The sequence below is a fragment of the Cygnus olor genome, chromosome 2 (genome assembly GCF_009769625.2).
Source record: "Cygnus olor isolate bCygOlo1 chromosome 2, bCygOlo1.pri.v2, whole genome shotgun sequence".
NCBI lineage: Eukaryota > Metazoa > Chordata > Aves > Anseriformes > Anatidae > Cygnus > Cygnus olor.
The window spans coordinates 123,659,337-123,673,216 of record NC_049170.1 but is presented as its reverse complement, the minus strand read 5'-3'; the positions used below and the strand labels follow the sequence as shown (position 1 = coordinate 123,673,216).

General features: G+C 48.0%; 2 protein-coding genes across 5 annotated transcripts in view; one reads left to right on the top strand and one right to left on the bottom strand.

Annotated features, from left to right (window-relative positions):
• LOC121064381 (cytochrome P450 7B1) overlaps nt 1-5,844 on the top strand; it is a 124,055-nt gene extending 118,211 nt beyond the window's left edge. For all 4 annotated transcript variants that reach the window (XM_040545766.1, XM_040545768.1, XM_040545769.1 and 1 more), the window contains one exon: nt 891-5,844. In XM_040545766.1, the coding sequence (XP_040401700.1) occupies nt 891-1,187 (297 nt within the window). In that variant the 3' untranslated portion in view covers nt 1,188-5,844. The remainder of the gene's footprint in view (nt 1-890) is intronic.
• Nucleotides 5,845-12,540: 6,696 nt separating this feature from the next.
• Nucleotides 12,541-13,564, bottom strand: BHLHE22 (basic helix-loop-helix family member e22). The gene has a single exon (XM_040548979.1). The coding sequence runs from the start codon at nt 13,517-13,519 to the stop codon at nt 12,572-12,574; it is 948 nt and encodes a 315-aa protein (XP_040404913.1). The 5' UTR covers nt 13,520-13,564; the 3' UTR covers nt 12,541-12,571.
• Nucleotides 13,565-13,880: the final 316 nt, after the last annotated feature.

The window sequence follows — 13,880 nt, the reverse complement described above, 5'->3', positions numbered from 1 at the left end:
GACAAATGCTAATGAGTGACCATAAGCAAGAAGTGTCTGTCATTTTTATTCAAAGCATGCAGGAGGATTTTGTAAGTGGTTAATTTGCCGTTGACTGAGTGAGGATGCCAGATCTCCTTCATTCAAAAACATGAATTATCTCTAAGCAGTGATCATGCTGCTGGGAAGTAGTCGGAAAGATGTTCAGTTTATGGAATGTAAGTTACAAGCCCAGCCTCAAGCCTTACCTGAAAGCACACTCGTTACAATGGTCAATCATTGGCAGTTGTCCTGCTTTGCACAGAGCTTCTGGAGCAAACCATGTGAAGGTCAGATGTGGCAAATTAAGCAGCAACCATCTCCAACTGAAGGGAAAATTGACTGCAAAGTATCAGGTCTGCTTTTCGAATAATCTGCACCACTGGGTGCAAAAGAAGGATGGATTTTGCTTTGATCTTGCAAGAACAAGATCCATGCAATGCATTGATTTATTCATAGGCATTTGCAGAATTTGGCAGATTATCCTTATTCATGATGTATGTACCAAGCACATATGATGCTTTACAAGAAAATTGTCCTTCCACTAAGGTTCATTGTCTCTGCTACAAAGCGGTCAAAATCTAATTACAATCAATACAGGCCAGACACTCAGTGGATGAGACATGGAAGTTGAAGGAGCTTGATGTAAAGCAGCTAAATAAGTGGATTTCAGCAGTATTCTTTACAGGGGTGGTAATGTGAGCTAATGAAACTTGAGGCAACCAACTAAAAAGGAGAAGCTGTCTACTCCTTGTCTTCCTCTTGATCCTGGTTTCTGAGTTTAAGAAGTACTACTGCCATGCAAACAAAGCACCTCATGTAACTGTTTCATTAGCTATCTCTCTCTCACTCTCTTTCTCTTTTATTTTCAGGAGTATAAGTTTGATCGTTACATAGAGAATGGCAAGAAGAAAACCACGTTCTTCAAGGCAGGAAGAAAACTGAAGTATTTCCTAATGCCTTTTGGCTCTGGGATCAGCATGTGTCCAGGGAGGTTCCTTGCGATGAATGAGATGAAGATGTTTCTTTTCTTACTTTTGGCTCATTTCGATGTAGAACTAGTGGAAAGCAAAGCTGTCAGACTTGATAACAGTCGTATGGGCCTTGGTATCCTTCTGCCAGACGTTGATATTGCCTTTCGTTACAAGCTAAGGTCCCTAAAAAAGTGAGCGGCTGCCTATATGTCTTCTACTAATCTCAGTGTTTGCTCTGTTTCCTCACTCAACTTTGTATTCTTGGGAATGTTTGCTTTTACCCTCTCTGCTTTCACCTCCTCCTTACTTTTTTTTTAGAGAAGAAAAGCCCTTAGGCTGGAGGTAGATGTCAGACATGGGAACAAGCAGCCCTGCCCAAGTTGTGAGTAGTGAGGTGAGATGACAAGAGTTTGGCTGGGTAAATAGTCCCTGCGAGAAGGACCCCTATACTCTTGGCCATAAGTCAAGTAGGTTTTAGAGGGAGGATGACATCAAGCTGAATCCAGGCCGTTATTTGGGAAATGGGCTCAACAGACATACATTGGGAATTCCTCAGACTCCTCGGAAACCTGACAATCCAGATACACTGCAAGCATGATGTTAGAACCAAAAGGCCTCCTAACATAGCTGTGCCACGAGGTTCCCCCTTGTTAGACGGGGAGGTCCCCTGTACCCACCATCTGGAGGCATCACTACGTCTGCTTGTAGAACAGTAGCAACGAAGGGGGAAATTAATTCTAGAAGGTGAAAGGTTGTTTAGAGATAATTGTTCTAACTTTTTATTTACTCTGTTCCCTTTGTGATCCTGAGTGTCTTAGTCCTTACTTGGGAGATGTAATGAAAGCTATATGGGTTGGATGGGGGGTAGGGGGAAAGAATTTGCAAGAATACCTTATTGGAAACACATCTCTGACTTGACTGGTATGAACTTGAGTGGTATGAGTGGTACGAAGCGAGAGTGAACGCTCTGTTTTTGTGCAATACAAAGAAATTAAATTCTATGATTTTTTCTGCAGTTGATTAATGTCAGAGGAGAGGTTCTGTTGATTTTAGTAGGCCTTGGATCAAGCCTACATTATCTATTTTGCCTATGAGCCATAAACAAACAAACAAACAAAAAACAGTATACTCTTCAGGTAGAAAATATATGAGCCTGTTTGAAATGATTCTATCATCTCAAAAATTACCTTCTGTTTGTCTTACCGTTTTACTAGTAGCATGTGTCTGTGTTTATTTTCACAATTTCTTGTGTTTATTAGTTGCTCCAGAAAGGCAAAATGAGAGGACTTCAAGGAGAAGAGTGGTATCTAAAACTACTTTTTAATAGTGTTTTAACGTGCCTAAGAAGTGCACAGGCAGAGTAGTGTGACCTCTGTTTGGAAACAGAACTGTCTCTCTACAAGATGGAAAACAGGCTCTTTGGGCCCAAAACTTGAGCAAGTGAAGACCTCAGACAGCCACAGAGATTGGCTGCATATGGGCTTCACTGGGTGACATGATCCTGTTTCAAACATGAATTTCCTGGTGCGTGGTGCACGGGATCTAAGATTTGTAGACCCTGTCTCTCTTCCTAGCCACCACTTTGGAGATGGAGGAGGATTCTCATGGCTGTCTCAGTTTGACGAGATCCTAATTGTGATGAGAGAGTAGCCATGTCTGTGGGCCTTGCTTTGTCTTCCCCAAAAAATCTCAGTTTGCGATGTGCCAGCATAAGTTCTGCCCACAATGCCAGCTGACAAAGAACGTTATACATGAAAAAGACTTCCCCTGATACGCCCAAGTGTCCCGTCATCATTCATGGAACTTAGAGTGAAAGAAAGATGAGTAATCACTGCAAGAGGTTATTTTGGGCAGCCAACCCTTAATCTGTTCTGTGCCAGGATTTGCATTTCTCTAAATAGCTAACCAACCGCAGAGGTGTGACCCCTGTCAGGACACAAGTTCAGATTTGCCCTACAGATGATGAATGAACTGCTGTCTCATCTGGAATTGGAGTACCCAGCAGCATTATAGAAATTTCTCAGTGATTGCTGAGCAAATCACTAAAAAGATCTTTTTTTTTTTTTCCAGTGTTTCACTGTCCACATTTCTGTGTTTTTGGGGTGTCCTGCTCTGGTGCTGTCAAAGGTATGATGCTCAAAAAAAGCACCTGACACTCTACTTTGTACAAAAGACACATTGCTCTGAAAACTTCGGCTTGACTTGTCTCTTGTCTTTTCCCAGTGGAGCACCAGAGCCACTAGCTCATTTTGGGAATACTGAGCTGCAATCTACTGTTCCTCAATCTTCCATGTCTTCCAAAATCAGAAATTTTACTTGTCTCTTAAGCACTTGATAGCCTGTGGATGGAAACTGCTACATACATACTAAAGTTTAGAATTATTTATTGTTATTTGCATAGGAGACTGTTTAGTTATTCATCTAAAGCACATACCCTAAATAAGCATTAGTAGAAAGTCTTTCAAAAATTGGCACAGCCACATTCCAAATCCTCTGATGAGAAAACTGTGTTTTTGTGAGATATATTGGATGAACATTTTCTCTTCATATATAATAACAATAGCATCTATAGTGTTGGAGTACACTTATATTAACTGGGCTTTGCGGTTGATTAAATGCCTTAACTTTGCTTCAACATTTAATCAACAGCAAAAGCTGATTATTACTTTGTGCCACAGAATAAAATTTGTTTTTATGGAGAGATTCCTGTACTCAAGTTACTTACTGCTATACTTACTCGATAGGAGCTATTCTGTACTCAGCCATAGCTCACAATCCAGTTTGGACATTAGAGCCTGTTTTATTGAGAGAGGAAATGCTAATATCATTATACTGTTGACTATATTACATTATTGCTTAAGTGTAAGCTGTAAAATGTCTCATGCCACAGTTATGATAAATCTTTCCTTGGCATCCAACTTTGAAACAAACCTGAAGCAACTGCGAAAATAACAGTAGGTATTTGTTTTAAACATAAGATTTTTTTTATATAGTTGTGTTCTATTTTTAGGATTTTGAATGAGAATATCACAGGCTGCTGCATAATTTAGTAGGACATAATAGGACTGTGCCAAAAGTACATTCAGATCATTAGTAATTTCAGATTAATTGCTGATCAGTTTGTACAGTATCTGTTATGAAATTAAAAGAAGATCTAGATTGTCTCCAAACTAGCAAATTAAATCTGTAGGCCTTACTTCCTTCTTTAAAAAAAAAATAATAATAATAAAGAGTCTTTCCCAGGAGCCGAAGGAAGGCTCCATGAAGGCGCTCAGAGGCTTTGCATGGGGGTTGGAGACCACACCTCGCACCACACAGCAGGCCAGCATTTTGCTGGGATAAAGTCAGTTGCTCTTTTAGCTCAGGAACCAGAAGGATCAAACTTAAAGCAGGGCCTGCCCAACTTGTCCTGGAACTGTGTCCCTGTCCCGGTAGATGACTTATGCATCTCTCAGGTAGAGCCTGAATACATTCGTGTACCCCATCTGCAGTCGAGGTAAGCTTCACCCCCTCTTCAACGTCATAAGTGTTAGAGCAGGGAAGAGGAACGTTAGGCCTGGTTGGTCTTCTCCCAAATACTCTGCAACTAAGCAGGTGACTTAGTGAGAGTCAGCAGCTGGTCTGACCAGGAATGACCTGGTCTCCACAGAGCAGGGAGCGAAAACCCATGGTATTCATGGGTGAGCCTGCAGTATGCCTTGAGGCCGCAGCTGGAGCCAAGCTGGCCACAACATCCTGCCTGTGGTAGAAGGACAGCTTTGCACATTTGCTTCATGACATAGGGAGCAAAATGGTTTCTATCTCCTTTGCCACAGACGCAGGAGCTCTTAGTGTTGGTCACTTGGGCACCGTAGCGCTGTTGGCAAGCATTCAGTTGGGTGGGTGGCAGGAGGTGGTGGCACCTTTTGCTGCCCTGTCCCTCCTTTCCACTGCAGAAGGGGGCTGCCCAACAGGCCCAGCAGCGCCTGTTCGCCTTCCCCAGCCAACCCCATGGGCACAGGACCAGCTGGGAGGGCTGTTGGGGGGCCCTGGCTTCCCTCTGTTCATCCTGGAGTGAAACAGTGTGCCCACTGCTCAGTTTTAAAAGTCATAGAGCTGGTCTATACCGGCCTCAAATGTAAGCTGGCACTGCCTATGGCTATACTGATACTATCTTCTGCTGTTAAGAAAAAATGTATTTTTTTTCTGATATAAAATAGGTTTTCTAAGTCACCGTGGCCCTGTGTAGCATGTCAGAAGAAAAGTGAATTTATCATGAACTAATGTGAATACTAAAATGTGATTTTTTTTCTATTATCATTTTAATTTACCATTTGTTCTCCATTTTCATGTTGCCACTGAATACTGCTGTAACCTGTTGTAAACTTACTAAACTGCTACATTTCTCCAAAGATCACGCATGTATACCTGTTCGCAAATTTGACTTCCACATCTCTGCCAATATGTCCTAATGTACTAATAGGAGACCATTTAAGAGTTGTTCTTCAGTTTACGGTTTTAAGCCCGTTGCATGTCACTGGTTTTGGCATTGCTATTTTTATGAGTAATTGCTGGTCTGTGAATTTCACTTGTAGAATTATAAATGATCTTTTATTTCATCATTATTGAACTTTCTGACATTCAAAAGATTGTGAATTGCTCTTAATTGTGCAAACTGACATTTTGTATATAGATGAACAATGGTTAGGTTCTACTTTAATAGTTAATATCCATCATTAAGGCTCTTAGATCGAATAAGGTATATTGTGAATTTCTGAGCAAGAAAATTGAAACTTCATTATTTTAGTAATCTAACATCTTAAGTGAATTTTGTATTTCAAGGATACAATAAAAATGAATATATCTATTTTAATATTGAATGACTGTCCATGATAATTTTTTCCAACTTACATTTACACTTTTCTCACAGATTCACAACTATTGCTTTCCTTTTTAAATGATTTAGTCAGCATACAGCATTTTTCTGTTGCTTGATCTTGAAAAAAAAAGTTTTTGTAGGAAAAGAAAAAAAAAAAAAAAACACTTCTTTTCAGCACTGGCATGGAGCAACTCCTTGGAATTTAGGAAATGATCAGGTCTGCTTTACCTCCATGAAACTGAAGCCAGTTATTACCAGGTGAGGAAGAAAGGTGGTACGTCTGACATTCTTGGGACATTTTTCAGAATTAATATAAAGATTTGCATTCCCAGTATAAAGATTGGTAGCCAAATACAGCTCCTAGGTTTTTCCTTTTGCAAACCTCTGGGTAGCACCAGATGTACTACCTCGTGTAAATTTAGATCATTGATTTTAAAAGGGGAAATGATTGAAAATTGCTTCAAAACCCAGCACTGCATGAGCAAAGTACAACTTAGCTTTTCTAAGCATCACTGTAGCTACCGAATTCTGCCAATAGCTGTTTAATATGAAGCTTGTATCCTAAAGAGATCACTTTTCTTCAGTCCTTCATGCAGAAATGTTTGTCGGGAACGTCTGTGAGGATTGTTGAAGATACGTTGTAGAGAAGATAGACCTGCAGCATTTTTCTGTATTTGATAAATGTGCTTGTAACTTTGTGATTGCATTAACTCTATATTATTTTAAAAGTTACTGACATTTGTAAAGAAAAAGTAGAATTGTTTGAGGTTTCTTGAAGGGCACCCTTCCGAGTGAGCTTTCCTTCACAGTCTGAAAGGGAGCTTTGTGGAGGAGTAACAATAGCTTCAAATACTGTATTTTATCCAATATTTGTTTTGACACTAGGTACTTTTTGATGTTACTTATATTGCATTGTATTTTAAAATTGTGACATCAGTCTATGCAAGACATATGCTTAATTCATATGAAAAAGGCTATTTTAACTGTCAGACCATAGAAAGTGAAGTATTTTGCTGCCCATTACCTAAACGTGCCTGTGTGTCATGGCCAGTCATGTCATGATAGACACAGCATATCAGAAAACTGATCTAGTTATAAAAATACCATTTAAAACTACACCTGTGAAGGTGTGGTGATCTTTAAGTTAAATTCTGTGTTTATAAATGCTAATAAGTATGAAGAAATTGTTGCTGCATGCAAATAAGCATATAAAAGATATCTAAAATATCCATTTCATCTGAAAGCAAAGAATTAAAATGTAGTGGGATCTTTACCCTCATGTAAAGCAGCACTGTGTCTGTGTAGCCCTTGCTATGCTGCAGGCTTCCCTGGGATCTCAAGTATGGGGTTGCGTGAATACCTCATTTCTAATTGCAGAAATACGCCTGTCTCCAAAACTATTTACACCAAAATAAAGAGTCAAAAGAAGTCTAAGCTTCAGCTGTTCCTGCTCGGAGCCTTGCAGGATGTTTAGTTAAACTGATTCCGACGCGGATGTATGTGCTGGTTTGTATTTTTCCCCAAAAAAACAGCACCTCTGAGCACAGCAAAGTTGAACACAAGTCTGGGATCTGGCTACGGCGGCTGCAAACCGCAGCGAGTAAATGCCCTGCGATGACTTTTGCCGCTGAACTCCTGCAGCAGCTCATCTTTCCAGCTACCCCTCTCCTCCAAAGTCGCCAGCCTCCCGCAGGCAGCAAGCCTTTTCCTCGCCTTGCGAGCCAATGACTCGTCCGGCTCCTCGCCGTCTCTTCCAGCCGCCTCCCGAGGAGGAAGGACATCTCCCCGGCGGCGCTTTCCCAAGTCGGCGGCGAGGGGAACCTCGGCTGAGCGTCGCTGCAGGTGGGAAACCGGGGGGCTCCTCCTCGGAGCAAGCCCAAAGCCCTGAGGAAGGGGGTGAGGGGACAGGACCCCCACCCCCGGGAGTGAGCCCTGCCGGGGGTTAGGTGAGTTTGGAGGGCTTCAGCCGGTGGAGAGAGGGGGTTTACCCCGGAAGGGCGATTGTTTGCCCCTAAATCCTCAATTAGAGGGATTTCAAACTAGTATTAGAGGGGCAATCTGTTCTGCAACTTCTCGGAAGAAATAATTGTTGATTTAGAAAAGCACTGATCCCTTCAGCGTTTGATGAAGACGTTAATTTATGGCTGTCTAGCAGTTTATGGCTGTCATTAGATTTTCAGCTTTGTCTCTGTTCGAAATGCATCTTTCTCTTTATTTTCATCCGAGACAATTATGGAAGCAAACGGTTATGTTTGATCTAAAACGCATCATTTTCCTATAGCATTTCAAATTATTCACAGCTCATAGTTCTTACACGCGCATATATGAATTTAAAAACACAGCACTGAAGTGCTTGAAACAGCCCATAAATTCGCTTCGTGTTTTATTACACGTCTCGGAACCGGCTTGAGAGGACAAGGGCGACTCGGGGCTCGGGGTGGGGGGGAGGGATTTAACCCTTCCTGAGCCCGGGGGGGAGCAAACCCCGCAGGGTGGGGGGCTCGGTGACACGGAGCTGCCGGGGGACCTCGGGGACAGGGGCCGGCTGCTGGCCCTTCCCACGGCTGGGACACCCCGGGGGGGGCCGGAGCGCCACTTGCCCAAAGTTTTGTCCCGCCCGACGGCAAGCTCCGTCTCCCCTCGGCCTGTTGGCACCCAAGTGACGAAGGATGCTGGAGGGAGCCGCGGAGTCCCGGCTCGTTTATTTTACACTCCCCCCCAACCTCTCCGACATCCCCCCTCCGCCACCAAAACCCGAGTGTTAATTGCTGTAAAGTTTCCGAGCACGTGGATAATTTACTTTGACTGCTGCATGTTAATTAAAAGCAAACTTATTTATGTTTCTGATGTTTATATTATGCGATTTAATTACGTTTAGAGGCAGCGTCGCGCTTTTTTTTCCCCCCTTCTACCCTAAATCACATTTTCATTAAAGGTTTTAATAAGAAAACTCACTTGACCACTATTCATTATCTAGTCCCCTCCATGCACACAAGTTCACTTACCCATTCATTTATTCACTTACTCATTCCAGCAGATCCGCTGCAACTGCTGCTAGCAGGGATGTGAACACTCATAATTATTTGTCAAAGTCTGGAAAGTGTATTATCCCTTCTTCTAGTGGTAATTAGTTACCATAGCATCTAATACGTAAATGTGCCCAGAGCACACCATTAACAGTTAAGCGGAGGATTCAATTTAACACATGATTATATCTTTCATAAGTCATTACATTAGGAAAGCCAATGTCACTCATGCTGGGACGATTTCAGGCTCGGGGCCGGGGGAAGGGAGCGGGTCCGAGGGGGCGTTTGGAGCAAGGCCGGGGCTGCTGCAGGTGGGGAAGTCTCCCTTCCGAGGGGGGACACGTCCGTCTAAGGCTTAGCGATGGATCGGGGGAGAAGAGGGGCGGGGGAGCCTCTCTCCTCCCCCTGCCCGGCGGGACCTGCCCCGGGACTGGCCCCGCGCCCCCTCCTCGCTCCCCAGGGGCGACAGCAGCGAGGTGCCGGCAGTGGCAGCGCCCCCAGCCCGCACAGAGCCCCCGGCCCGCTCCCAGGAAAGCCAGGAGGAGGTAAAGCGACAGCTTTAAAGTGGCAGCCGGGATGGCAGGGAGTGCAGAGCGAGTGCGGGGCGCTTCCCTCCTCCCCGAGCATCCTTCGCACGGGAGGCACCGGGAGAGAGACACCCCGGCGACATCGCCCAGAAGAAGAGGGAGCAACGAGGTTAAGCCGGACAGAGCCAGGAGGAAGGGGGCGACTCCAGCAGTCCCCCCGGGAGCCCCCCAGCCCGGTGCCGGCGTCTGCAAGAGTTTCAGCGAGGGCTGGCCCCCGGCTCGCCTCCCCCGGTGTCAGCCCTGTCCCATGGGCAGCCAAGAGCCAGAGCCTTCGAGGGGACGGCTCCGGGAAGGCTGCTCGGAAAGGAGAGGTATTAAGCAGTAAATCTTGCAGCAAATGCGTCCTGCGATGTTAAATGCACGAACACACACACACACGCACGCACCCGCACACACAGAGGCACGCACCACGCCAAGCTGGTGGCGGTGGTTAATTCCTAATCAGAATGATGGACAGCAGAGACAGAACAATACAAACTAATGGCTGTGTTGCTGATCACTTTACCCCTTGATTAAAGACACCCAATTATGGCGCAGAACAGTGTCGTAATTATGTTCCTTAATCACATCCAGGAGGTTTAATTGCCTTAACGATGTGTTTCATTAAATGAATTTAGGTATTATAGTCGACAGTTTTCATACACAGTTGTTTTCAAATTAACATAATATTAGACATCGTCATGGAAATTGTTTTAATAATCATAATTAGACGCACCCAGCCTTTGTCTAGTAAATGCTGAGAGACGCTTCTCCTTGCGCCTGGGGGCTGATCTGCCCACCCTCTCTGGGCTGCCTTCCCACAGCTCCGTGGCACTTTACAGTTATGTTTCCTGAAAAGTTACAGGTTCTGATTAATCTTTTTTGATGGCAAGTGGAGCGGAAAATATTTATCCCCTTCCCCCGCGTGCGGGGCTGCCGATGGGAGCGAAGGCACCGCGGACACCGGGCGCCGGCCGGGAGGGAAGGAAGGGGGGGCCCGACGGGGAGGCGGCTCTGCCGGCCCCAAGATTTGGGGGGGGGGGGGGGGGACAAGGAGGAGGTGGAAAGGGGTAGGGGGACGGCTCACCTCGGAGTATCAGGGAGGACTGAGGCGCTGTCACCTTCCGACCCCCCTGCAGGGGCCCGGTGAGGGAGAAGAGGGAGCTCCTCGGCCCCGTCCCGGGGGCTGGGAGAGGGGAGAGGGATGCTGGGGGGGCAAGGCAAAGGAAAGGAGCAACACTCCCCCCTTAAATCTGGAGGTGTATCCTTAACAGAGCACAGCATAATACAAGCGTTTGTTCAAAATATTTTAATAAAGATTCTTTCCGACATAGATACACATACAAACGATCGTACATTGCTGTCATAATCTGATTGACCTATTTAATATATATCACTCTTTACACATCCGTGACCTGCCAACAGATCCATCATGGCTCCTATTTTGCCATCCAACCTGACAGTCCGAATTTGTATTATCTGCAAGTAGTGGAAAATAGCAGGACTCGTTTTGGAATAAAAAACCGAACCAAAGCAAACAAAAATCTTGATTTACAAATGGCAGAGAGACAGCCACCCAGCCATGCAAACTCAAACTGAAGGCTCACTTTGGGTAAATAGCTACTTCTTGCTCTTCATCTCTCATTTTTCTTCCAAAAAAAGAGAAAAAAAAAAAGAAAAAAAAAAACCACCCCACCCTCCCACCCCACCCCCCAGAAAAAGAAAAGGTAAGAATTCCACGCGTTCAGTAAATCAGCCTAAAGTATTTTAAAGTATTTCAACTTAAATAATCATCCACAGTCAGAATAATTTACATCCACGTTAAAAGCGGTTTAAATTATACCTTTGAAAACTACCCAGCGCCTAGGAAAACATGGGCTTGGCAAATGTTCTTGTAGCAGCTATTGCTCTGATGCCATGTAAAAGTAAATAGCTATTACCTGTTATAATGCAAAGGATACCCTCTCAAAAATCAGTTGGTTGAGCAATTAAGAATACACCTTTCCTGTAATTTTTGGACTGAAGCAATTTATTAAAGCTCAATTGAAATACAGGGATGATGCAACTTAAAATCCAGATGACCTTTCATAAACCTAAGCAGCTCGGATACATCAACATTTCTGGCTATACGGCGTTGGCAAATAAACGTTTTAAAACACTTGGCACACAGTTTAAGTTAATCCATAAACAGAATCTTAGAAGCATTTTAAAGTAACTGCACAGAAGACCCGTGACCTTAACACGTGAGAAATACTGTTGGCGTGGGAGGGTCAATTAAAGAATAACAAATAAATATCATGTCTTGTTTATACATCATTGCGAAGTGGAAAGAAACAAGGTGCACGTAAATATTTCTTTGAAAAATGCGATACTTTCGGCCACACGGAGGAGGGGTTCGGATCGGTTATTTTTTTGCCGTTTTTTTTTTCTTTTAACTCTCTCGATTATTTTTTTTTTAAATCACTCTCACCAAAACTTTGCGCATTTTCACAGGATCAAAGTTTAGAGACGATAAAAAATACAAAGTCTTCCATAGCAGTGGTCCAGTCTCTTTGTTTCTGCGAGTCGCTTAAATAATAAGTTTACATTTCAAGTTTGTTCGTTTCCTGGCTCAGAATAATCATAATACTGCTAATAATAATTAAAAAAAAAAATCTATGCTCGAGTGCCCTCTCTGATTTGTCCCATCCATCCACCTCCGCTGCCGGCTCCTGCCCCGGGACCGGCCCCGGGACCTCGGCGCCCCGGGCGGGCGGAGGGGCGGCGGGGCCGGGGTCCCGGGGGATGGGGGGGGGGGCTTTCTCCATCCCTCTCCGCGGCTCCAGCCCTCCCGGCCTGCCGCCTCTCAGCCTCTCCTTTGTGCGGGTCGCACCTCCAGGGAAACCCCGCCGGCACCCCCGAGGCTGAAGCCCCCTCCCCGCCGCCCCTCCGCCCGCCCCGGCCCCTCGCCCCCTCCCCGCCGGGGCCCGTCGCCGTCCCCAAAAAGCCGCCGGCCCGGGGGGCAGGCGGGGGGGCCCTGGCGGCTCGCAGTCCCTCCGCCGCCCCCTCGCCCCCCGGCCCGGCCGCAGCCCCCCGGTTGCCACCGCTGCCCGGCTACCGGAGGCGGGGAGGCGGCGGCGGCGGCGCGGCTTAAGGCTTCTCCGTGCACTGTTTGCAGAGGCTGGAGGAGACGCTGTTGAAAATGGCACATTTCTCCGGGCAGGAGGTGGCGGGGGGCAGCCCGGCGCTGAAGGGGTAGCCGGCCGCCTGCTCGTAGGCGCCGAGGGCGGGGTGCAGCGCGGCCGCCGCCGCCGCCGCCGCCGCGGCGGAGCTGGGCAGGGAGGCGGCGGAGATGGCCTGGCCCTGGTTGAGATAAGCCACGAGGCGCCGCATCTCCTCCAGGGCCTGCGCCTGCATGAGGATGTAGTTCTTGGCCAGGAGCAGCGTGGCGATCTTGGACAGCTTCCGCACCGAGGGGCTGTGCGCGTAGGGGATGACGGCCCGCAGCTCGTCCAGCGCGTCGTTCAGGTCGTGCATCCGCCGCCGCTCCCGCGCGTTGATGTTGAGGCGCAGCGCCTTCTGCTCCTTGGACTTCTTGCTGCCGCCGTGCCCGTGGCTGTTGGAGCAGCCCCCCTCGGCCGCCTTCGGCCCCACACCGCCGCCGCCGCCGCCGCCGCTGCCCCCGCCGCCGCCGACCGCCGGCGAGGCGTCGCGGGGGTCCCCCCCGGGGCCGCGCAGCAGCAGCTCGCAGCGGCCGTCGCTGTCGTCGTCGGGGCTCTGCTCGCCGCCGCTGCTCTCGGCCACCGAGCTGCGGCTGGCGCTCTCGCCGTACTTGACGCACACGGAGCCCGGCGGCAGCCCCAGCGGGTCCCCCCCGCCGCCGCCTCCACCGCCGCCGCCTCCTCCTCCGCCGGGCTGCAGCAGCGCCTCGGGCTCGGCCGCCTCGTAGCAGGCGAGCGGCGAGGGCTGGCGGTCGCGGGGGTGCGACAGGTCGAGCCCCGGGGGCGAGCGGAAGGCGGACTCCATGCGCTTGGCCGAGGCGGCCAGGCTCTTGTGGAAGAGGTCCTCTTCGGCGGGCAGCCCCAGCGCCCGCTCCATCGGCGCCGCCGCCGCCCCCCTCAGCTCCCGGCCCGCTCCTCCAAGGCTCCTCCGCGCCGCGGCGGGCGGCGAGCGGGCGTCCTGCTGCCGCTGCCGGGCTCCCGGCTCCCGCCGGGGCTGCGCCCTGCCCGGCGCCGCCGCCGCCGCTGCTGCCGCCGCCGCCGCTCCGGCTTCGTCCCCGGCTCCGGCTTCGTCCCCGGCTCCGGCTTCGGCCCCGGCTCCGGCTCCGTCCCCGGCTCCGGCTCGCCCTCAGCAGGCGCCGCGCTGGGGCATTGTGCGCTGCCAGCGGAGCCGCTTCCACCGTTTATCTTGCTTGGATTCACCTTCAAGAGATTTCCGGAGCCATCAACCAGCAGCCGCC

What these genes read in the sequence shown, in the direction of transcription:
- BHLHE22 (XM_040548979.1), bottom strand. Translation starts at nt 13,519, where the DNA reads ATGGAGCGGGCGCTGGGGCTGCCCGCCGAAGAGGACCTCTTCCACAAG.